Source organism: Nasonia vitripennis, chromosome 2, assembly GCF_009193385.2.
Source record: "Nasonia vitripennis strain AsymCx chromosome 2, Nvit_psr_1.1, whole genome shotgun sequence".
NCBI classification, from domain to species: domain Eukaryota; kingdom Metazoa; phylum Arthropoda; class Insecta; order Hymenoptera; family Pteromalidae; genus Nasonia; species Nasonia vitripennis.
In genome coordinates this window covers 22,522,994-22,546,112 of record NC_045758.1, presented here as the reverse complement: position 1 = coordinate 22,546,112, position 23,119 = coordinate 22,522,994, and the positions used below count along the sequence as shown (strand labels likewise).

The 23,119-nt window shown below is 35.5% G+C and overlaps 6 protein-coding genes and 1 long non-coding RNA gene across 8 annotated transcripts; 4 read left to right on the top strand and 3 right to left on the bottom strand.

The window, feature by feature from the left end:
* The first annotated feature begins 227 nt into the window (after window positions 1-227).
* Window positions 228-6,498, top strand: LOC100119684 (phospholipase ABHD3). The gene is made up of 7 exons (XM_001603365.6): window positions 228-847; window positions 2,678-2,847; window positions 3,093-3,303; window positions 3,689-3,801; window positions 4,196-4,430; window positions 4,657-4,822; window positions 5,159-6,498. Exons 1-7 carry the CDS (start codon window positions 743-745, stop codon window positions 5,338-5,340), a joined length of 1,182 nt encoding a protein of 393 aa, XP_001603415.1. The 5' UTR covers window positions 228-742; the 3' UTR covers window positions 5,341-6,498.
* Window positions 5,950-7,725, bottom strand: LOC116416408. The gene is made up of 2 exons (XR_004226844.2): window positions 7,558-7,725; window positions 5,950-7,486 (listed from the first exon to the last, which is right to left on the bottom strand). It is a non-coding gene; the product is annotated as an uncharacterized LOC116416408 (long non-coding RNA).
* A 113-nt stretch (window positions 7,726-7,838) lies between these two features.
* Window positions 7,839-11,198, top strand: LOC100119648 (phospholipase ABHD3). Its single transcript, XM_001603333.6, has 7 exons — window positions 7,839-8,356; window positions 9,205-9,374; window positions 9,851-10,061; window positions 10,146-10,258; window positions 10,335-10,569; window positions 10,658-10,823; window positions 10,922-11,198. The coding sequence occupies exons 1-7, from the start codon at window positions 8,231-8,233 to the stop codon at window positions 11,101-11,103; spliced, it is 1,203 nt and encodes a 400-aa protein (XP_001603383.1). The 5' UTR covers window positions 7,839-8,230; the 3' UTR covers window positions 11,104-11,198.
* A 594-nt stretch (window positions 11,199-11,792) lies between these two features.
* On the top strand, window positions 11,793-13,471 carry LOC100119607 (transforming growth factor beta regulator 1). The gene is made up of 5 exons (XM_001603297.6): window positions 11,793-12,075; window positions 12,147-12,372; window positions 12,451-12,727; window positions 12,837-13,056; window positions 13,156-13,471. The coding sequence occupies exons 1-5, from the start codon at window positions 11,953-11,955 to the stop codon at window positions 13,324-13,326; spliced, it is 1,017 nt and encodes a 338-aa protein (XP_001603347.1). The 5' UTR covers window positions 11,793-11,952; the 3' UTR covers window positions 13,327-13,471.
* Window positions 13,426-17,147, bottom strand: LOC100119568 (etoposide-induced protein 2.4 homolog). Its single transcript, XM_001603265.6, has 6 exons — window positions 16,438-17,147; window positions 16,057-16,232; window positions 15,663-15,918; window positions 15,052-15,395; window positions 14,895-14,969; window positions 13,426-14,824 (listed from the first exon to the last, which is right to left on the bottom strand). Exons 1-6 carry the CDS (start codon window positions 16,447-16,449, stop codon window positions 14,737-14,739), a joined length of 951 nt encoding a protein of 316 aa, XP_001603315.1. The 5' UTR covers window positions 16,450-17,147; the 3' UTR covers window positions 13,426-14,736.
* A 974-nt stretch (window positions 17,148-18,121) lies between these two features.
* LOC100679000 lies at window positions 18,122-19,435 on the top strand. Of its 2 annotated transcripts, XM_008211877.3 has the most exons (7): window positions 18,122-18,416; window positions 18,505-18,692; window positions 18,754-18,822; window positions 18,898-19,003; window positions 19,073-19,116; window positions 19,180-19,297; window positions 19,412-19,435. In XM_008211877.3, exons 1-6 carry the CDS (start codon window positions 18,305-18,307, stop codon window positions 19,282-19,284), a joined length of 624 nt encoding a protein of 207 aa, XP_008210099.1. In that variant the 5' UTR covers window positions 18,122-18,304; the 3' UTR covers window positions 19,285-19,297; window positions 19,412-19,435. The 2 variants fall into 2 exon arrangements, with proteins under 2 accessions (XP_008210099.1, XP_003424911.1); XM_003424863.5 differs by lacking the exon at window positions 19,412-19,435 and having other exon boundaries at window positions 19,180-19,350.
* LOC100678716 lies at window positions 19,415-20,752 on the bottom strand. The gene is made up of 4 exons (XM_016982657.3): window positions 20,414-20,752; window positions 20,113-20,265; window positions 19,876-20,028; window positions 19,415-19,792 (listed from the first exon to the last, which is right to left on the bottom strand). The coding sequence occupies exons 1-4, from the start codon at window positions 20,474-20,476 to the stop codon at window positions 19,604-19,606; spliced, it is 558 nt and encodes a 185-aa protein (XP_016838146.1). The 5' UTR covers window positions 20,477-20,752; the 3' UTR covers window positions 19,415-19,603.
* Window positions 20,753-23,119: the final 2,367 nt, after the last annotated feature.

Here is a 23,119-nt window from a genome sequence, read left to right as displayed (position 1 = left end):
CTCACACAGAGTAGAAATTTTCCTTCCGCAAGCTCCTCCGCCGCGGAAGAAAGCGTTCTCCTGCGTCAAAAACTAAACTCGAGATCAAGCTCGCATCGATCCCTCAATATACGCGGACACTGGCTGTTCCGTCGGGCAAACATATAGCTACATGCGGTACAAGCCTCGAACGAAAATTCAAAGCGTCATCCTCCGGCGCGTTGGGATGCGGGCGGCGCGCGCAGCTTTGCGCAGACCACCGCACGCACACGTGCGCGAAAAGTGTGTAGTATAGCTTACAAGTAGGTGGCTAGGAATATTATAGCCGAGCGCGCGAACGAGAAAAGTAGAATAAGAGTAAGTACTCGGGACGAGGGGTTACGTAAGACAGTATACGAGCAGCTTCGTTGAGATCGAAGCGCGCCGAGTCTACTACCGCGGGGAACCACGTGACACACAAGCGCGAAACTGGACTCGGACGCGCGGAGTAGTCGCGGCTGGCACTTCTCTCCGTAGTTCTCTGGTCAGTCGCAGAGTCAGCTGTGCGGTGCGCGCGAGGCGGCGATGCGAACCGAGCTGAGCCACCATCAGTCTCGAGAGACGACAGCCTCAGCACCGGAATAAGTAGCAGCACAGCGGATGACTCTTATCTCGATGGGCATTGCGCATCGGCTTCCCTGCAACCAGAACTGTTAGTTTCGCAGCGATAAATTAGACGCATAGTCGCGGTTTTGGAAGCCACTTTATTCCGCAGACAGTCATCATGATTGTGGCGGTGTTCGAGAGCGCCCTCTGCATTCCGAAGTTCTACTACGGCGCGCTCTTCGGTCTCGGATTCTGCGTCTACTACCTCTTCGAGGTTGTCAAGGTAAGCGCGAGTGTGATTCTGAGCTTTTTTTCACTCTCGACGCGCTTTTGGCCGAGCAATTGCACGGATACCCATTAATAGACGCTGAGAGTTACGTAAGGCCGGATTGCGAATGCTTGGAGATGAAAGCGGAGACACGCGATACGCGTGTACAGCGCACTGGAGGCAAATCCTCCGATGCGGAATCGAGTTACTTGGATACTCTATATAGCCAACACACAAGCCGCGAATAATTGCACGAAAGGCTGCGGCTACGATTTGCTAGATAGACGATGACATTTACAAAACTGTGGGATTGATATAATACTGTAGAGAGTTATTGCGATGCTTAATTTAATAGCTGATGAGATGACCTCGTTGAATAAAATCGGACATACGGAGATAAAACTTGATATTTTCGTAATTAGTCGCTGTTATCCGAAAGGATAAAGTTGGCATAATTAACTTTCGCAAAAAGGGCAAAAAAAAAAATAATTGGAAATTGGTTGGGAAGATTTTTATCTTTATTGATATTGGTCTCGTCGTTTTGTTTATTACGAAAGTATAATGCTCTATATATATATATATATGATTTGCAAGTTTCAATTCGGCAGTATTATCTTGAAACTGAAATGATTAGCTTATAACTGAATCGTGCGTTAATTTTCAAAACTCTTTCCAGAGCTGATAACATTTTTATCTGGTTACAGCTTCTTGAATCCCCGTATTAAAGTACGCGGATTTTTTAATAACCGACATTCTTGGCAATGAACTCACGTGCGATCAATAGAGCTTGCAGTCTAACGTGTCTTATATTTCTATTAATTTGACCTGAATGGCCTGCAACACTTGTAACGCTACATGTTTGTAATAGTTCTTTGCGAATAACGCTCGTTTACGTCGGCGAAGGCCGGGCAAGTAATTTAATCGACCAGTAATTCTACTGATACACCGTATCCAATTGTCTAATAGCCTTATATTAGAATATCGCATACTTATCTTCAATGCTTTCGATAACGTTTCGTATGTAATACTGTATACAGCATACGACGATCGTTTACTCTAATTAGATGTTTTTTTTTATCTCGTTATAATTTTAAAGATACAATATTGCACATGACTTATCGTGAATATTTTATAGTATGCTTAAATGATTGCCGAAGAATCGGTTTTACCATGCGTTTTAGTATATCGTATAGGGTTTAGTATTATTTTTAATACATCCATTGCTTGCTATTATTTTGTCTGATAAGATAATGGACCAATGACTAACGCATTTTGTAAATCAACTCAGCAGATACAATAATTTAGCTTCAAAGATGTATCTAGCATGGGTATTGAAACTAAATCCATACACGGAAAAAAATGGTTGGTAACGGTAACAAACCGCTTGGCAAAATACGCACCAACTATTTTTAACCAAAAAAGCAGGCAACTTACCAAATACCATAGACATAAGAGAGATAGACTGCGTGTGTAGGTTAGCATAAGTGGCACCCTGTTAGAGAAAGACAGACTCTCTTATGTCAATGTGTAAGACAAAGACACCATACCTTCTATCAATGCTTGGTATATGGAAAGAAGGTATGTTGTCTTTCTCTAATAGGGTGCCACTTTTGCAAACCTACACACGCAGTCTATCTCTCTTATGTCTATGCCAATTACTTGGTAAGGTTAACCAAAAAAAAAGTTGGTGCGTATTTTGCCAAGCGGTTTGTTACTGTTACTAACCATTTTTTTCCGTGTAACTGTATACACAATACCTGTATAGCTTAATGATGTTAGGTCTTTTACTTAATTTGATTTTTAAGAAAGATATATTGTTACAAAAAATTCGATTTCAACTTATAGGCTCCGCTGGTTGTTTGCGCTAAGGGTCCATTCCGAGATTTCTTAGAAGAAAACGTGCCAATCTTGAAATGTAAATTCTGGCCAACGCTTTGGTGTTTCGAATCACGAGCTCAAACTGTAATTGCAAGTTTGCTGAGGTCAAGAATATGGCCTAACATACAATACCGCAGGTTCGTATAACATTGGTAATACAATACAAAATAAAAAATGTAATTAAAATCAAACTTAAAAAGTTCACCATATCATTGATGATGGATGAATTTAATTTTAATTCGATCAAAAGGTAGACATTTTTTTTTATAAAGAAAGTTAATTCATCTGATATGTCAACGGTTATCACCTGAGAAAAATCTTGATTGATCGTTGGAAAGAAAGGAAGTAAGTCCGAGGAAAAAATTAACGTGCATTCTTACAGGGAAATTTTAACTCTGGCTGACGGCGGGGAAGTGGCATTGGACTGGGCGGAACATAATTGCTGCTCAACGTCGCCAATCGTGATAATTCTGCCAGGCTTGACGGGGGCTAGTGAAGCGGAATACATAAAGTGCCTTGTGTGTGCAGCGAAAAATGTCGGGATCAAATGCGTAATATTTAATAACAGGGGATTAGGTGGAATAAAACTGAAGGTACGAGAAAAATTTTCTAGTATAATCCCAAAATAAAACACTCGTGATAGAATAATTTTCATGTATTGGTTGACTTCTCTGTATTCTATAATGAGTCAGAAGAACTAATGAGATATAAATATCTGTAGGACTATGGCTTCAATTATTTTTTTTACAAAAATCTGTTCTCTAGTTCCCTGTTTACTTTAATCGTATTCGAAAATTGCACTGATTGATGTACACCGTAAAGATATGAAAGCACATAAAAGTTTGATTATTGGACAAAAGAAGCTGCGATAATTTCAATGCGAAACATCAGAGTCATTGTTCCAACTTAAATTGCGCCAGGAAACAATAAGCGAATATCTGAAATAACTTTCATTGTTATGATTCCATGTGGTCATAGACGCCGAGATTGTATTGTGCTGCAAACTGCGAGGATCTAGCAGAAGTTATCGAGCACGTAAGGCGACTCCACCCGAACGTGCCCATTGGAGCAACTGGAATTTCAATGGGAGGGTACGTGCTTATATTTTATATAAGTCCTCGTAAATGATTGACCAAGTGCCTCGGGATCAATGGGAAGTTGCAGCCTTGCCATATATTGCGCGCTCAGTGAATTCGAATAGTTTAGTAGATTCAACGATTTAGTTACGAGCTCACATTGTTATCTTATGTACTCACACATTACTCCTTTTAATTACTATCACATGTTGATGCATTTCAGTAATTATGTACTTTCACTTTGAACTTGAAAAAAAAACTCGATCTTGACGCAAGTTTTAAAGCTTACAACAATTTAGTTACTATAAATTTCCCATTGATATTTTTAACATTTATGTTTTAGATAGTAAGTAATATTGGAATAAAAAATGTATAATAGAAATTTGATATTTTTTTATTTGATTGACAGATTAATTCTCGGCAATTACTTGGCTCAGCACGGAAAATCTGCAGTTGGAAAACTGAAAGCAGGATTTGCCATTTCCTCTCCCTGGAATGTATTCGAGGCAACAAAAAGTATCGAGAGACCTTACTTGAATTTAATGCTAAACAAACACCTGTGTGGCAATCTTCGACGAAATTTGGAACTTCACTTTACCGAGGAAAGAGATCGATTAAATTTAGACTTGGATACAGTAATGAAGGTGTGTGCTAATCTTTTTAAAACGTCCAACCTCTTAAAATCGTATAATTATATAGTAGTTATTAATGAAGAGCAAATTTGCTTATATCGATTATTTTTAGAAAAATCTTAAAAAACTGAAATGCCATAATAATCTTTTTCCCTAAAATTTACCGTTAAAAATATGAAATATTTTATAATATTTTACATATTTTAGAAACAGCATAACCTTTTCATACTTATTTCAGAGCACAACAGTCCGAGAGTTCGATGATTACTTTACATCAAGACATTTCGGCTATAAGGATGTGGAAGATTACTATGCCCAAGCAACTCTTCATGATAAATTACACCGGATAGAAGTACCCCTGCTTTGTCTTAGCGCAGCGGATGATCCATTCCAGCCATTAGAAGGTAAATCATTGTTAACTCATTGCAAAAATGAATCAATAATACTTATTGTGTCGATAATGGAATGAAATAAGTAGCAAAACGTCGATGCCAATTGTGCGGTACACTTTTAAACATTTGATTTCCTTATTCAAGATGACACAATTCTTTTCTACACTATGATTTTTTCATGAAAACCAATCTACTCTAATCAAAACTTAAACGTTAAGAATAACAATAGTTATTATTCCATGATAAAGTTTAATATAGCTCTTACATAATGGTAAAACACAGATATACATATTTTTAACTAAAAAAATATCGTTGGGTATAATAACTTACCCCTATTTTCTATTTCAGCCATTCCCTTGAAAGAAGTCAGTGAAACAGAACACGTAGCGATGATAGTGACTTCTCGAGGAGGTCATATTGGCTTTCTTGAGGGTATCTGGCCAGTCAAGGAAGAGCAGTACATAGGAAAAATCTTTTCGCAATTCTTCTCTGCGGTCTTCTGGAAAGGCCAAGAGCATCCGGCTTTTTAGTAATTAGATTGTACTTTGTTCGTGTATTTTATAATTTGATAACTGATTTTTAAGACCACTGTTGATAACAAAATCATATAGGTTGTAAAAATATGTCATGCGCAATCTGTCTAAAATAACAAGTTTTTAAAACTAATTTTCATTGAATATATCAAACGATTTCATTAACGAAAGGAAATTGGAATTATAAATATTGCACAATATAATTATATTAGAAAAGTAACTTAAATGGCTTATCACAGCGGGTAGTTAGTTGTTTGGTTATAATTTTGTACTATTTTTATATTCATTTTTGTACACGCCTCTAAATATACCAATTGTATAGGTAACGATTTTTTAAAATAAAATCCAATTCTTTTATATATATTACGTAGGTTTTAAAATCTGTTTCTTGTGATACGGTACATTGTTAATGTTCCTTCCTGCTTAAGTAAATTAAGTGCCTAAAATGAAATCAGAAAATATCGAAATTATTACAGCGTCCACGGCATCTGAAGGTACATGAAACATTCCCTAATATTATGCTCAATAAATTATAAGCGAATGACGCACGATGTGCATGAATATCTTATTTGTTTGCTTAAAATAAAAGAATGCATCAAAATTTCAACATAATCAAAGTCGTAAAAATATATTTAAATTCTTTTATAAAACAAGAAAAATAAAGTAATAAGCCTGTTCGTAGAACGCACGTCCATGTGAAGACAATGGAAGCAATGAGAAGTCAAGTATAATAAGAATTATAAATAAGAATTTTAGTAATGATAGACTATAATTTTTATGTAGTCCATATGCATACATTTAAAAAAGTTAATTCCTAGAATGTAAGCTTTGTAATTGGACAATAGAAGTGTTCAATTATTTTTTAAGTCAACTTAAGTAAACTTTTGAACTTTTATTATAAAGTATATAAGTAAACGTAAATTGAAATATCATACGTATGGGTATAGCTGCTTAACAGCTGAAACAATCTTAATTTACAAAAATGCTTCCAATTTATATATCCATAGAACAGTGTAACATCAACATTTTCTAGTCTACTTAAAAACATATTCTGATTGATTGTAACTAAAATTGAAACACTAAACCGTCATAACTAATAAGCTGGCAAATTTCTAATTTGTAATGCATACAATTTTAATAAATTTGTTAAAAATACCCAAAATATTGCATTTACTTGTATTCATTTATCTTTCCTACAACGCAAACCTTTCAGTTGGAATATCTATGTTCAAAGAATCGTAAACAAAATGATATAAGTAAATCCTACTCTAAAAAAGTTATAGTAATGATTCGATGCAAACCGTTAGAGCGATATCAATCACCAAAACAAAGCAGTTTTGAACTGGCCCTTTCGACATCGCCCAAAATCTCTGGGTCTTAGCGGGTGACAATAGGTGGCGCATGGGCGCTTTTCCATTCCCCTCATAAACAATATGCGCGCCGAGTCTAGATATAGTGGTTTACCACCCATGCTAAAACTGCCTTATTTGACCTGATGCTTCGGCTGCTTATGCTCTAACTAGTTATAGCTTACACCTCGTCGAACTGATTGGATATTCTTGAATACACTACCCTAATAAAATAAAACGTTATAAAAACGTTTAATTGGCAACGAAAAGACATTTTCCAAACAAGTTGTAGAAACATCGTAAAAAAGAAGTGAATACGTGATTAATCCGCCTCATTTATAATTCTTCAAATTCATAAAACGTTATAATTACGCTTAAATTGTGTTTAAAAGTATTATACTTAAAAATAACATCCAGGTGTAGAACACTTATAAAGTATAATATCTATCTTAAACGAATTAGCAGCATGCGAATTTCGGATGCCGGTACATTATTCTTCGGTTTTAACCTCAAGTCTGTATACCGGGCGGATCTTCAGTCCAAGGAATGGGTGGATCGGAGGTGGAGTCTTGCCTATACATACACAAGGCGTTAATCATCACTCAGTTTGAGAAGTGCATCGCCGAGGAATAATGTCGTCTTGAAGATTTGCACAGGCAGCTTACTCTTTCATATTCTGCATCTTCTGGAAGTTGTTATCCATAGAGAGTTATAAGATGGCTACGATCAAGGGATATCGCAAGGGTCTCACTAGAAGTCGCAGAAATTGCCGCACGATGCCGATGTTTAAGGCTCTCAGTATGAAAAATTTAACAAAAATTATAAACAAAGCTTATTTTAAAATTTTCTCCAGTCACAGTATTACCTTTTCATCAAAATAATATTGACTTTAGAGAGTAGTAATGCTTAAATTTTGAAAAACTGCCGATATAGGTAGACGTTCAACTCAATGTAGTTCCTCCAAGTAAAAATGTTGCTAAAAGCAAACTGTATTGTACCATTCGCGCTAGAGAAATTGAGCAAACGCGAACGAGACCAGATCGATCCCACAGTTCACTGCAATCCCGTGATCTCACGTTAGATGGAGTCTCTTTCGATGCGCACGTGGTTCGTATATATACTTAGATACGTATATACATACAACATCAGCGGCGGTGTACGGCTTGCAGCGCGGACAACCCCACCGAGCGTACCTATAGACAATAGGTCTACCTAAGCGGGGTGAAAGTCGCGCAAGCTCTGGCACAGTTCGGCCGGACAGTCGCTTCGCATGCACGCGAACGCGCGTCGATATTCAGCCGCGACTGCATCTTTTTTTTCTTTCATGTCTCGACGGAGCTGCGGAGCCGTCGAACTGACGAAAAATCACGAGCTGCATCGTTTCTGACGATGTAGCCTTCGACTGTGAGTAAGCTTCGAGCAATAACAAGGCGGCAGATCCAGTCACCTTAGCTTTTTTTCAATTGATACCTGTGCGGAAGGGTTGTCGCGTATTCGTCGCATATTAAGCCTTGAAAGAGCTACGAGAGTTCGCTGCAATGGAGGGTTTAAAGGCCATGATACCACTCAATTTCTTCGAGTGTGCTCTCTGCATACCCCAGTACTGCTGTGGGGCACTTTTTGGCATTGGATTTTGCGCCTACTATTTCTTTGAAGTTGTTAAAGTAAGTTGACTTTTGTGTGGTATTTTTGTGCGAAACGCGCATTATCGTTATTGATTGTTTTTATATTTAAATCTATTAGACTTGCTTTCCACTCGTTTATACGATTATACAGTTGACGAAACTTTTCCAAGTAACAATTCATAAAGCTAGTATTAAGCTCTGAAAAACTGTGTTTCTAAGTAAGAATTATTTATTGTATTTTTGAAAATTCTCAGTTTTTTTTTATTTTTAATAATTACGTGTGACCTTCTATATTAATCTAAATTTTGAAAAGGAAATAAAACATCATGATTATTTGTTTTTACACCTTAGAACATTGGCAGATTTGCAATCTTCGATCATTCAGTATCAACGTTTATAGATCATGCGCGATTTCTGACAGAAAGTAAAATATAAATAAAAAGCTGACTAAGTATATACTAAAGGTTGTAGTTCAAAACTTTGTTATTATGGATGCATGTAGCTTTATCTTAGTATTTCATACACATATGTGCAATGTCCAACTTTATCACGATAAAGTGCGAGCCTTAAAACAATTAACTTTTCGTATAAATGCATCTCTAATATATTAAAATAGATATTATTTAGCTACAATATCTAAATACGGTACAGGCTGAGCATTTTTTTCCATAAGTCTTGAGACGTTGAAAAAATTTGATCAAAGTTCACTAGATGAATGACCTATTGATGTAGATATATTCCAGACATCATCATCAGACGATTACAAGTGTTGGGATAACGATAACATTGCAACAACGTTTAAAACGATTGCTCACATCAATTATATAAATATGTAGAAAACTAAACTCTTAGCATTTGAATAATTGAAATAATTAAAATGTTTACAGACGCCGTTATTAGTTTGCGCAAGAGGCCCCTTTTACGACTTCTTAAACGAGAATGTGCCAATTCTTAAAAGTAAATTCTGGCCAACGCTATGGTGCTTCGAGTCCCGAGCACAAACAATATTCGCAAGCATCGTACGAGCACGATATCTGCCGCGTATGAAGTATCGAAGGTTTGAAATTATTTTTTTGTTTATAATTATTTTATAATATAATATCTTAAGGGGATTCAAAACCCAACTTTTACTGACCAAGTCGACTAAACAAGTGCATGGAAAAAAAATGACTTGAAACTAAATAGACATAATGAATTATGAAAAACCAAGAGTTAGTTGCCCTTGCATTTATAAACATGTGCCAAGTTTCAAATAAAAATATTAAAGCGAAATTCTCAGCATATGCACGCTGCGGCTACTGATTTTCGTTCAAATGCCATTTACTAATATTGCGTTAATATTTTTATTTGAAACTTGGCACAGCGATAGATGCTTATAAAAGGAAGGGCAACTAACTCTTGGTTTTTCATAATTCATTTTATTTCTTTAGTTCCGAGTAATTTTCTACTGAGCACTCGTACTGTCAATAAACTTGGGTTTCTTGGACCCCCTTAAGATAATGGTAACAAAATTAAACCGACGTACTTTTTTAGGGAACTCTTAACACTATCGGATGGCGGGATAGTAGCTTTAGATTGGGCAGAAGAAAATACAAATCCAACATCGCCTATCGTCATAATTCTGCCTGGCCTAACTGGTGCCAGCCAAGCGGAATATATTAAATGCCTCGTGTACGCGGCAAGAAATTCTGGAATAAAATGTGTGATATTTAATTATAGAGGCATGGGTGGAGTAAAGATTAAAGTATGTATAGCGATTATGAATTATGCTGGCTGTTATTATAGAATAATTATAGGACTAATTTTATTTCTTCTGGTACCCGTTTAGACGCCCAAATTCTACTGCGCGTCCAGTTGCGAAGATTTAGCCGAAGTTATAGATCATGTGAAAAAACTACACCCGCACATTTCTGTCGGGGCAACGGGTATATCTATGGGAGGGTGAGTTGTTGGCAATAATCCTATTTATGAGAATTGAAATTAACAACACCACCGATCATACGTGATTTTTTCTCAGATTACTACTTGGAAACTACTTAGCTCAAAATGGCAGTGATGCGATTGGAAAACTGAAGGCAGCCTTGATCATATCTGTGCCAATGAATATATTCGAAGCAACGAAAAGTATCGAGAAACCATACATTAACTTGATGCTAAACAAGTATCTCTGTGATAATCTTCAAAGAATTTTGCGACGTCATGTTCACGAAGAAGATGATTTCCCTGAATTGAATTTGCAGGAAGTTTATAAGGTGATTTTTTTGTTATTAAATCCTGTACAAGTTTAAAACGGCTGCAGTTGTTAATTTGTTCCAATATTTACACTACTTATTAATGCAGAGTAAAACCGTCCGAGAATTCGACGAGTCCTTTACGTCCAGACATTTCGGCTTCAGAGATGCTGAGCATTACTATTCTTATGCGACTCTTCACAATAAATTACACCTCGTCGAAGTACCTTTACTCTGCTTGAGTGCAGCTGACGATCCATTCCAACCTTTGCAGGGTATGCGCTAAATATTTTTACAAACAATTTATAAAGCACATAAGAATTTTAACTTTTCAACCAAGTTTTTGTTTTGTAATTTATTATTACGCTTACAGCAATGCCTCTGCAAGAAGTTAGTAAATCGAAGAATGTAGCCCTGGTCGTAACGTCCAGAGGTGGTCATATTGGATTTTTAGAAGGCTTTTGGCCTTTAAAAGAAGAGCAATATATAGGAAAAATATTTTCACAATACTTCACGGCGGTATTTTCAGTAGGAGATGATCATCCAGCATTTTAGAGATTTAAGCATCACATATCACCTAAATATTAATGTATATAATACGAATCGACGAAATCAATGATATCAGAGAAAATATATTTATAGACAACTTTTTCATCGTTTGATTTCTAATTATGTTATTATACTGTAAATGAATTTCAATAGGTGGCACAAAAAATACCACTTATAAGCTATATCATTTTAATAAGCTACCTATTTTCACTTATTCCTTGGATATTGCAATACTTTAAAAAGGTGTATTTTTTTATTATAAAAATATTTATTTAATCCAAAAATTTTTAGGTGTTATAATAAGTAATAAGTTTTATTGTATTATTGTAAGTTCTGGATAAAAAGTGCCTCCGTCTCTATTGTACTATGTACTTTGTACAAAATTAAGATAATATATTATAATATATCTAAAAATAAAATATATTTAGTAACAAATTTGCATTATCATTTTCAAATTAAACCTTCAAAACCAAGCGAGATTTTAAAAGTGGTAATTTTATTATATCCATTCTAAACATTTTTAAAATATTAAAATAATATTACACTCGCATATTTATATTTTACTATTATAAATATTTACAGTTATTTCAAGATGTATGTTTTGCATAATGCTTCAAAAATAAAATTTAAATTTTCCTTTACAAAAAATTGAATTTATACGGTAAGGCCATCTGTAGTAGACTTTGGAACTTTTTCAAAGTTTGGGGCTAACCTCAAAATGTACACACAGTCTAACAGTAGGGGTCAAATGTAAATAAACAGTGCAAACTGCTGTATTAATAGTAAAAAAATAATACTTTGTAATCACATAATGATTTATAAAATCATGCTGTAAATTTTTATTATATAAGCATAATGTCGAATTCCTATGGAAGCACATACTACAGTGAAGCTTACAATAATAAAGAACACCAACAAAATCTCAAGTACAAAAAAAAATACAAGAAAATAAAAGAACTGATTAAAAATACTGTAATCGTAAGTATATTCAACAAATCCTTGCAATTTGTTGTACAAATTGTTGTTTATCATTTTGCTTTTTTATTTAGGAAAATGCTGCATTATGTGATCAAGTTGCTCAAATGCAGGAAAATCTTGTTGTTGTCAAAGAAGAAAGACTTATGCTTTTAAAAAGACTATGTCAATTACAAGGTGAAATAGATCCGGCAACTTTATTGGCTAAATCGCAAGGGACTTCCAGCTCACCGGTACCAACTTCTGATGCATTCACTCCCAAAAAGAATGTGAAAAAACGGAATAGTGTTGAGACTCCTGGTATGGATTATTTGTTATAATTAACTAATAATTATTTTTTATATTCAAATATGATATACATTTGAGTAAATTTTTTAGACACTAAAAATAAACCAAAGAGATGTAATAAAACTATGCGCAAAGTTGTTCAGTTAATACCACTGGATATTCATGGAAGACCTATATTTCCTATTTCATTGGGTGATTTAACCGTGTATTCACTTGGTGATGTAGTTGCTGATCGCATTGCTTATCACACAGAAGACCTTATATATCCAGTAGGTTATTGCAGTACAAGAGTTTATGCTAGTTTGAAAGATGCAAGAATGAAAAGCTTGTATACTTGTAAAATTTTAGATGGTGGAATTAAACCAAGGTAAATAAAATTTTTAAAGAAATTCTTTTTTTGTATTCAGGATGAATAGATTAAAATGTTAACAATAAATGAAATTATTAATAAAAAAATCATCTTTGTTATTTTTCAGGTTTGAAATAGTTTCAGATACAGAACTTGATCAACCATTAGTAGGGTCAAGTCCTGATGAATGTCATTCAAGATTGCTCACAGCTATATCTCCCAGCTTGAATTCTATTTCACCAAAAGGGGCTGATTTCTTTGGAATATCTCATCCTACAATTCAAAATCTCATACAAAGTTCACCTGGTACTCGTAAACTTTCTATTTACAAACCACAAAAATTTGAGGTAAGCTGAATAAAATTTAAAATTGAATATTGTTTATATATAGGTATTTATTTAAAAGCGTTTCTAACGAGTTTCGTCTATAATTGTATGCATCCATAGATTAGCAAAAATTCTACAGATAGAGATACCAGTCCGATCACCGAAGAAGAAACTGATCCTGGCTTAGGATTTGCAGCATTGCATAGGCATTATGCTCTTTCTTCTACATATGCAATCAAACAAGAGCCGGCAAACCGTGAATTATTGAATTTTCAAGAGCTCCTTTCTTAAATACTGTACAAACCTAATGTAATATTTATAGTAATAATAGTACAATTAACTTTAAGTAATGTGAAAGTCTGAAGGTGTAAAATAAAAATACGCTTAATGTTTATACGCAATTCATAGTATATAAAACATTTATTATTTTTCATAATAGTATTTACAGTTGGTCAGTAGTACAAACAGCCATTTGAGAAAATTCATTCTATGCACTCACTCCAAAAAGTCTATAAACAATACAACTTTCTGGAGCAAAAATAAATTAACAAAGAATTAGTCTACAAACAGCCATTTGTTGCAAACTAATAAAAAAGTTCTATCACATATTTCAAGTAGTGTTACTTAATCATATCCTCACTTAAAAAATAAGGCATGAGAGACACATCGCCATTGCAGTGGAACTTTTCATCTTTTATTTTACAACAAATTAATATGCATGTATGTACACAAAAGTTCCTTATGCCACAAACCATGATTTTTATTCTTGTACAATAAATCAAAAATAAAAGTTGATACAATTCATTGCAACTCAGATAATTAAAAGTCATTATAACAAAAGTTATTAACAAATCATAATATTATATAAAAATAGTTTCTACAAATGTTCATTTTTACAAATATCCTGACAATTCTAGACAAATAGAGTTTTGTCTCATCAACGTCACATATCTTTAAATTTTCATTGCGATTTTCTGTTGAAAGTAAATATTTATCAACAAATCAAGCAATATCAGCATGTTACAAAAATAATATTTTATTAACGTATTAAATAAAAATATAGTTTAATTGACTAGTTGAACAGTCATGTTGAGGTATAATAGTCATTTGAACATTGTATAAAAGTGCGTAGTATAAATTAAAAAAATCATAGTAATGTGGCAGCAAATAAATCTATGAATAGCTAATAATTCAATTAAGCCAAGTTTTTTAATTTGTTGTACATATCAATTTTGCTGAGAATAGCTATATTACTAACCTAATTATTTTGAATTTTCAACCATACTAATAAAAAATATATATCAAAACCAATAGACCCCTTAATCAAAGTCACTACATTAATGATAACATTCCTATCACACACCCACAACATACAGTTAGTGCTATTTGACTTGTGGAAATTGTCAAAATATAGCGGTAATTATACAGGAAATTACAATGCACGTCATAGCGCTAGTTACCAGACTTAGGCATACCCGTTACATAATCTACACTAGCACTTCCCATTAATGCATATTTACATTGCATGTGATACGAACCAAAATTCATTGATTTGTTTTTTTTACCATATTGCACTTAATCGTTAAGATACAACGTATTTTTTTCTTTTGTAAAAAATTTGATGAAATATTTCGAGTTTAAGCTTTAAAAATCCTTGTTATGATTCGTTTTTTTGTCTGTGAAGCTTAGAGAATCCCTTTGTCACCGTCTCTTTGCAGGGCCAATCGTTTTATTAAATAAAGTATTAGCTATTGCCACTACTGGAGAAAACAGTTTCAATGGGCAATCACTGAAATGAAAAAGAGTCAATAAGAATGAAAAAATAATATGTTCAATAATTTTAAATAAACTTTACATACCAAACATCTGTGACGGGTTCAGCTTCATTTCCACTCACAATGAATAACGGGAAAAGAATAGAAAACACACAGCCACTAAAAATGAATTACATAATCGATATTTCAGTTGATTATTACATAATTTTATAAGTGATGTTCTTATGTTAGGAATTTTTACCTTATTATATACGAATCTGGCAGTTGTGTCAATATTGCCAAGGGTAAACCAAATCCAACAAAGTAGGGCCAATTACATTCGATAAATGTTAGTCGTCTATGCAATTCCCAACCCATATTGAACCATTTGTACTCAAAGGCATAAAGGGCATAAAGAAGGCACATATGAACAAGTGCAAGAATGTCACCAATGGGTGGGAGTGGCACCTTTGACACTAAAACACCTTGACCTAAAAAAAGGGCTTGTACCAAAACACTGAACAACATATCGGCAATGAGTTTGCTGACACTTGACAAAAGCATAGGTCGGCCTTGGCGATATCGATATGCACTGTCTGCTATGTCCTGAAATTATATTGTTGGAAGTTAAAAGTGTCCTATACTCTATGGCAATTGAACATTTGTTCATTTTTGCTAATAGTTTTTGCAAACAAACAAGAGATCTTTACAAACATTAGTATTTAACAAGGTTGTAGAACTTTGTTCTTTTCACAAAATCTATGCATCATTTTGTGCTGACTCAGACTGTTTTGTAACAGTGTAAACAATGGTGGACTTGAAATGCTCATCTTCTATAGTATTATCAACATTTTTAAAGAAAAGAGTCCTCACCTGAAACCATAAACTGTTGACTATTTTACTCAGTAGAAAAAGTGGAAGTATCCATATGGTGCTGAAGGTAATTGTTAAGAACGGTTTGGTCCAGGACCAAACAACCATTCCCATACCTGGCGATTGTCCAAATATTATGCTCAGCAAGTACTTGAGCGATGGCAGTAGCCCATACTCAAAAATAATTATGCTGGCCCAACAAACACCACCATTCAGTGCACAACACTGAATGGTTCGTTTTAGCACCTTTGACTCTCTGCAGAAAAAACAAAAGTACGTCAGCAAAAATATACTCTCAAAATAGTTTGTGTGACTGAATCCGAGTAAGTTAAGACCCAGTTTCTAAACGAAGAATATCAGAGGCGTTATTATTTTAAGATAAAAGACAGCTCACCTGTGATGCTTGGAGTACTTGGCTGGACTATGTCCAACACTGCTCTCCCTCCTCCGAGCATCTGCCTTCACCGGAGACTTCTTCATCCTTTCGTTGATCTGCTTGTCCATGGAAAAGATTACCAGGCCTCCCTTCAGACTGTCAATAAAGCCCCGCCACATGGCGATGATGATCCCCTGCGCACACCAAAACAAAGAGTCAATATAGCTCTAGATACAAAGAAAATCTCTGTCCACAGATGTAATTAATAGTCAGTTGGAAAGCAGCCAGATTATTATATTACATCTGCTTCCACAAATAATCGCAGACCCTTTTGATAAAAAGTTGAAAAAGGCGGAAAAAAATACAAATAAAAATTGACGTAGACCAGAGGACACCTACCGCGATGTTCATGCTGGCGGCTGTGCTGTCTGGACTCTTCTTCTGCTACTTCTGGCTGCTCGGCAGACCTAAGCGAGGCGACAACGCGGCTGGCAAGTGTTTTGGCTGCTGGGAGAGCAGCCACTGCGCATCTTCCGCAGGAAAAGCGCACGTCCGTCTCTCGGCGGCTGTACGGATGTGGTTCGCATGAAAATCTTTCGGCTCCCTTGTTGCACTTCCGATTTTCGATGCGATGCAGTACGCGCTGACCGAGTCGACGCTGCTGATGCACATGCACACACACACGCACGCTCGAACACGCGGGCCTAGAAAAATTTACGGATCACAGATGTACAGACGCACACGAGGTGTCCGCAGAGAACGGACTTTACGAGAATCGAGTCGTCATTGTTGCGGGGGCGGTTTGACAGGTATAGACGCGACAAAAAGCCAAGAGTGCACTTTGTTCCCTAGCGCGGACAATGACAAAGTGCGTTTGTTGCTCCGGTATCTCGCTCCGCGCACGAGCTTTGTGTGCGTCTACGTTAGTGTGGGTATTTTATCAGAGCGAGTTATTTTGCTGCACGTTGTGTTGCAGCACCAGTCCACTACAGCACGCCGCTACACGACGACGACGACGACTAGACCCTGTGTACGCTACACGCGGACACGCCAAGCACGATACAACGCACTGCAGCGTCTCTAATAACTGATGCTCCTTAGTTCGAAGCGCGGCAGAGGTCACGGCAATAGCTGCATGCGCTCGTTTGATCAGCTGATTCGCGCTGTTGCGCGCCACGCTCGAAATGCGTGATGATCATAATATTATGGTGATTGGTGCTCCGAAATTTTTGGAGCAGCGCAGCTGGGCTTCTCGGCTGTATACTTATTTTAGATATGGGGAAATTGGGACGTTCACTTTGAAGGCGGCGCTTATATCGAAAAAGCAAAAAACGCGCTAATTTATCGGCGGAGGAACGACTTTGCTGTATTAAGCTGATGCTTCATTTTGCGTCCGAAAATTTAGCTTATATGTTTCGAAGTCGAGTTATCGACCGAAGTAGCGATGATCTTTTTGTGCAACGCATAATTGGACACATAAGGTGATTATGGAGTTTTGCGTAACGATAACGTTTTGATAAGTAGCCGAGCACTCGATTCGTGCTAATTTCTGTCGAGTCGACGAAAACAACTGTAATTTAAAAAATCGTACTTAATTTTGAATAAATTTAAATATCGTTCGATAATTTCGTTTCTTCTCTATATAACGTATAAAGATGTGCGCGGAATGTCACAAGCGATATATGCATTCATAAATACGAGAGTCAAGATGGAGAAGTCGTATATACGACTATAGCAGGGGAAGAAGCTGACGCTGCAGATTTAGCGCTTATCGCGAATTCCGCGAAACATAACGGAAATCAGATTGCTCGCAAAACAGAAAGCTTTGACTGCGAATAATTTTCGTCGCTATTTATACACACACGTTCTTCGTTTTATTTTTAAATCTTATTTATTATTATACCGAGATAAAACTAGTATTTCTAGAACCGCACATTTTCCGCTTAAGCCTGAAATACTTTCTAGCTAGCATTAAAAATAGAATCTTATATAATTTCAAAACGATATATCTTATGCTTTTGAAATAGTCCTAGAACACCCTCTCCCCCTCGAAAAAAACGCGACGACGCGGATGCCTCTAGTATCAGTCAACTTCATTGTTTTGACATAAACATCCGTCGTCGTCTCTTCTTGCTCGCTCGCGGATCATCGTCGTCGCGCCGACGAAACGTGCAGCGTAAAAATAATACGTCGTCCAAGCGCAGAGCCATCGACACTCGCTCGCAGGCGTCAATGTTAAGTGGATACTTAATCCTTATCTTGGACGATGAGGGATACGAAAAACGAATCCCCGCGAGACGGCACGCTGCGCATTCATCGTCGACGCGCTGGTACTTATCAGCCCAAAGATAGCCTAGGACTCTCCTGCATACTGCAAGGTGGCCTTTCAATTGCTTCGGAATGGTTTTTTCTTTTGTCTGTGCGAAATACCTTGGAATACTCGTTTTACGACTGCTTTCGATGCAGCAAACGATGCGAGTGACGAGGGTGACAAATTGCTCACAAGGAGAAGAGCTTTAACGGCGCCGCAGGACAACATTGGAATCTCCTGCTTGCCGAGCAAAGATTCCAGCCAGCTTCCCAACAAGTCGGATTCGGAGTTGGAAATTTCAGAGTTGGCTTCCATCAAGGATATGGTTCTCGGCCCGGAAAAGGTACATTATGATCATTTTGTATTCGACAATAAAACGTAACTTCGTTTTACGTAAATGTCAGAAAACGATCTTCGAAGATCTGTGGAGAGGCAACGATGCAGCAAAACAGAAGAAGGAAATGAGCAATCCGGTTCGAATTTTTTTACTACTTGTATTTAAAAACACTTGTTGAATATACAGTTTGTAACGTAAAAACACTGCGCAGACATCTATTGGAATAAGCAATATACGGAGACCAAGAAACGAATCAACGAACACGCGAAAACCAATTTTACCCAAGGATAATATTGGCCATTGCTGTAGACTTTTACGTAAGAGGCCGATCTTTTTAATATTCAAAATGGATTTATGAATTGAATTCGAGTTACTTTATTGCACAGAGAAGCCAACTGCGTCGACAACGAGTATCAAAAGTTTGGGAAAGGTATTTTAATTCTGTTTTAGAATAATTTGAACAAATTTAATAATAATAAAATAAATAACCCAGGACTCAAAAGTACGTGCAAAGCCAATCAAATCCGGTACGAGTTTGAAAGTACAGCAGGATAAGAAAAATTCAAAGGGTTCACGAAACTGCAGCACTGGAAGTTAACAGCAATCAACAAGTATTTACTCCAACTTATGTCATTTTTAGATTAAACATTTACTTTTTTACTAATAGTTGTGTATTTGTTTTTTGAGAAATATGTATATATATATATATATATTTTTTTTTACAGGAATAAATACAATACGGCATTTTATTTAATTTTGTTGTACATATAAGTAAATAATAATGTAAACTATATCGAATAATAAGTACATCTATCTTAAACTTACAACATGTGTATCTTTTTCTTGGTAATATAATAATATCACAACGCTATAAAGAATAGAAAATCTAGGTTATCAGTTGATAGTTCTTACAATAATTAGAACAATGAGCCCAGACTGGGTAAGCCGGTTAAAGCCTTTATAGTTCCTGATACAAGTACCTTTACCAAAGGCTCGGCATTTGGTTCTCCGACATCGAGCTCTACGTCGAAATCTCCCGACGGAGATACACCGAATGGCAGAAAGTCTTTCATATTGATTTTGAAATCGGAAACCGACCATTCGCCCTAAATGCAGAAAATAAAAGAATTTGTACGATCTTATTATCCATAAATCCATCAAAAATAATGATATATTCCAATATACGCACTGCTGGAATCGGACAGGCCGATGGGAACTTGCCAGCAGGCTCTATCTTTTCAATGAGAGGCTTGAAAAATCCGTCTTTGGCGATCGCGTCGCAGAGAGGAAACACTTGGTCCTTCAAAATTGGAATATTGTTAAACTTCAAATTCACCTTCAACTGCGGATGAATCGAAAGGAAATAGTTATTAAAATAAGTAATACGGTTAATTATTACAATTTATAAACAATCGATCGTAAATACTTGATATCCCTCGCCAATGCCCTTGAGTATCGGCACTTTTACGGAAATTAGACTGTTGTCGTCTACGGGTTTGACTTCCGTCTCGATTTCTCCGAAATAATCATTTGGAACATTTTGGATTTCTAAATTTTTTACTTCTATACTTCCACACGTCTTTAAAAGTAAACAGGTATTTTAATAATTCGATGATTTATTGGTTCTCTCGAAAATTTAAAAACCATCAAATTTATATTTATTCCTCAAACAATATGATTGTATTTGGCTAAATCAATTATAGAATTAGAAAAATAGAAGAACTTACAACTTCAGTTATTGCGACTCCAACAATGCACAAAATTACGATCTTAGCGAACGTTGCTTCCATGATGTCAAGCTAAAGTTTACTTGTTCACGAAGTACTGAAATCATCTGGCTTCACTACTCTACTTTTATACGATAATCCACACAATGCAGTCGTAACGAATCGAAAAGAATCTTTACGGTTGACTCGAATAATTGCTTAACGCGTGCCTCATTGCATCCGTTTTACTGCAATCAACCTGATATAGATATACAGCTGGAGCATCAAGTTACAGGAAAGATTCCATAGTCGGTATTATATATTTTGTTACTTGGAAACCGGAAGAGCACCTTGCGATAATGCACCTTAAAACAAACACTAAATTATCTAACCACTTGCACTTGTATAACTATTTACTCTTATATATTCGTCAGTTTTTCTGAACCATTAGCGCGAATCTTCTTTTTTTACTGACTTTGTTTTTCTCTAAAGAACGTTATATATACCTCTTTTAAATAAGCACGAAAAAAGGTGTTTATTAAAATATTTTTTAAATATTAACGTAAACTTTTACGCGTGCGTAAACAAGCTTGATATAGGTCAAAGCCAACCCTTATTCTGTTTTATACGTCAGTATAACTTAAGTTATGCGCACTGTTTAAGAAAACTTAATAAATAGCGTATACATCGAATCCATCGATTATTGAGATAAAAATTTAAAGTATGCATCATCAGAATTATAAATATTATAGTGATCGCTACTTTGAGTCGCGATGTTTCGTGGAAGCTTTCATATAAGTATTGTTTTGAGGTACGCGACGCAGACTATCCGACTTTTATTTACCGCGTCGCATACGCACACATAATTTAATATTTAAAATATTTCCCAAAATCACCTTTTCTTTAAAATACATCTATAAACTCATGGTATGTATTTTAACTTACAACAGTACAGTATATTTTACGTGATCGCACAAACCCACCAATTTATATCGATTGATTTAATAAATTTTCATTTTATATTGTAAAAAAAACGCTATTAATAATTTATAAGCAAATGTTCGCAAGATTTGCTTATAACCCAGAGCTATAAGCCATTCAAACTATTCGTAAACTTTCAAAATAAATGAAGAGTAAATTTAGAACAATGAGCTTGATTAACTTGACAATAGAGCGTCGCGGAATAGGCTTGCACGTTTGTGATGGCGTTGTAAATTGTGTTTTAAAGGTAATAATTTTTTTTTTATTTAACAATATACTTTAATGAACTTTTGAAACGCGTTGAAAAAAAGTAGCACCAAGTAAATTTTTTGTTAACGTTTTTTTAATAAATATAAATCATTAGTTCATTATTTTAACAAGATAACTCCCAAAAAACAAAATAGTTTTGTAACATTGAACCAGTTGAAAGAAATCATTATGCCCTTACTATTTTAGTTACACTATACGAATCGTCCGCACTATAGTTATAATAAAAAAAATAGCATACTTATACACTGGCTTGTCAAAATACTGATACTCACAGATCGAAAAAAGTAGTCAAAACTTATGGACAAAATCGAAGCTAAAAGAGTTGTGTATACTTGGAAAAATATAATCGTTGTAGTTAGAACAACGGCCCCTTGTTTATTACTACACTTATTGCTTTCTTCGAAGGCGCACGATATCCTACGTGCTCGTGATCGAAGACGGACGCCAATGATTCCATATCCCGTCCCCGCGAGCCTCTTACCTCTTGCTCTCACTAGTCGTTTGATCGCGACTTTGTACTAGAAAGAAAGATTAGGACTGACAACCGAATCACTTTTAGATGAATCTTCTTTTCTAGGATTTTCCTGCAATCCTATGCATAACTATGACCTTAGGCTAACTTTTTGATGCCAAAATCCTTGGTCAACCTAAAATTATTTATCTCTCGTGAGAATAAGTAATCACTTAAATGTATTCAGAAGGAAATGTGTTTGTTTAATATAAAGGGCCCTCCCATAATACCTATTATATGTTACCAAAATCACATTTCTCAAAGATGCACTGTTTTGCTTTCAATATTTTTAGAAACTTCGTAACTGCGCTGTCAAATCGGTAAAATAGAATTCCTAACCTTCACGCATTAAAAGTACATCTCGAAATAGAATGGTTCTTTTTTTACCAGGCGCATAGTATGACAAAGTTTTTGTCTCGCATCATAAAAAAACATTTATTTTTGTATTACCTATAGACTAATATATGTGTATATGGTACTTACATAGATTATACATCAGGTAGTTACCCGGGTAGGAAAAAAATGCCGGGACGCGCATAAAGTTGCATTATCAGCATTCGAGCTATTTTTATACTATGAGTAGCTCTTCATAGTCCAGATAAACTTGCTATTATCATTACAAAAAGAAAAAACGAACAATATGCCCGCCGTCATTTTTACTGTATTCCTGTATATGAAACTTGATAAAAGATCTTTCTAATATTACTCAGCACTGCGCGATAAAATAATATCTAACCAACGCAACGAATCACTGAGCACACTATATATTTATATACTAAGTTATAAAATATCCACAAACAATGACGCATCTATACAGCCATACGCCGGCAGCCGGCGCGCTCAGCATTGTAAACATAAAAAGTATAAAAGTCAAGCTGGTCAAGCACACTCACACTCACATCTATACACGACACTTATATAGTCAACTGTTTTCCTGATATACTCAGATTGTACTCTGTATACTT

Coding starts and splice junctions, on each gene's coding strand:
- LOC100119684 (XM_001603365.6), top strand. CDS start 743: ATGATTGTGGCGGTGTTCGAGAGCGCCCTCTGCATTCCGAAGTTCTAC. Junction 2,848..3,092: donor CCTAACATACAATACCGCAG/GTTCGTATAACA, acceptor GCATTCTTACAG/GGAAATTTTAACTCTGGCTG. Junction 3,802..4,195: donor ACTGGAATTTCAATGGGAGG/GTACGTGCTTAT, acceptor TTTGATTGACAG/ATTAATTCTCGGCAATTACT.
- LOC100119648 (XM_001603333.6), top strand. CDS start 8,231: ATGGAGGGTTTAAAGGCCATGATACCACTCAATTTCTTCGAGTGTGCT. Junction 9,375..9,850: donor CCGCGTATGAAGTATCGAAG/GTTTGAAATTAT, acceptor GTACTTTTTTAG/GGAACTCTTAACACTATCGG. Junction 10,824..10,921: donor TCCATTCCAACCTTTGCAGG/GTATGCGCTAAA, acceptor TTACGCTTACAG/CAATGCCTCTGCAAGAAGTT.
- LOC100119607 (XM_001603297.6), top strand. CDS start 11,953: ATGTCGAATTCCTATGGAAGCACATACTACAGTGAAGCTTACAATAAT. Junction 12,373..12,450: donor GAATAGTGTTGAGACTCCTG/GTATGGATTATT, acceptor TAAATTTTTTAG/ACACTAAAAATAAACCAAAG. Junction 13,057..13,155: donor ACAAACCACAAAAATTTGAG/GTAAGCTGAATA, acceptor ATGCATCCATAG/ATTAGCAAAAATTCTACAGA.
- LOC100119568 (XM_001603265.6), bottom strand. Junction 15,919..16,056: donor AAGTACTCCAAGCATCACAG/GTGAGCTGTCTT, acceptor TTTTTTCTGCAG/AGAGTCAAAGGTGCTAAAAC. Junction 15,396..15,662: donor TCAACAGTTTATGGTTTCAG/GTGAGGACTCTT, acceptor ATATAATTTCAG/GACATAGCAGACAGTGCATA.
- LOC100679000 (XM_008211877.3), top strand. CDS start 18,305: ATGAGGGATACGAAAAACGAATCCCCGCGAGACGGCACGCTGCGCATT. Junction 18,823..18,897: donor AGAAGGAAATGAGCAATCCG/GTTCGAATTTTT, acceptor AACACTGCGCAG/ACATCTATTGGAATAAGCAA. Junction 19,004..19,072: donor CCATTGCTGTAGACTTTTAC/GTAAGAGGCCGA, acceptor TTTATTGCACAG/AGAAGCCAACTGCGTCGACA.
- LOC100678716 (XM_016982657.3), bottom strand. CDS start 20,476: ATGGAAGCAACGTTCGCTAAGATCGTAATTTTGTGCATTGTTGGAGTC. Junction 20,266..20,413: donor GAGTCGCAATAACTGAAGTT/GTAAGTTCTTCT, acceptor TTACTTTTAAAG/ACGTGTGGAAGTATAGAAGT. Junction 19,793..19,875: donor CGGCCTGTCCGATTCCAGCA/GTGCGTATATTG, acceptor TTCTGCATTTAG/GGCGAATGGTCGGTTTCCGA.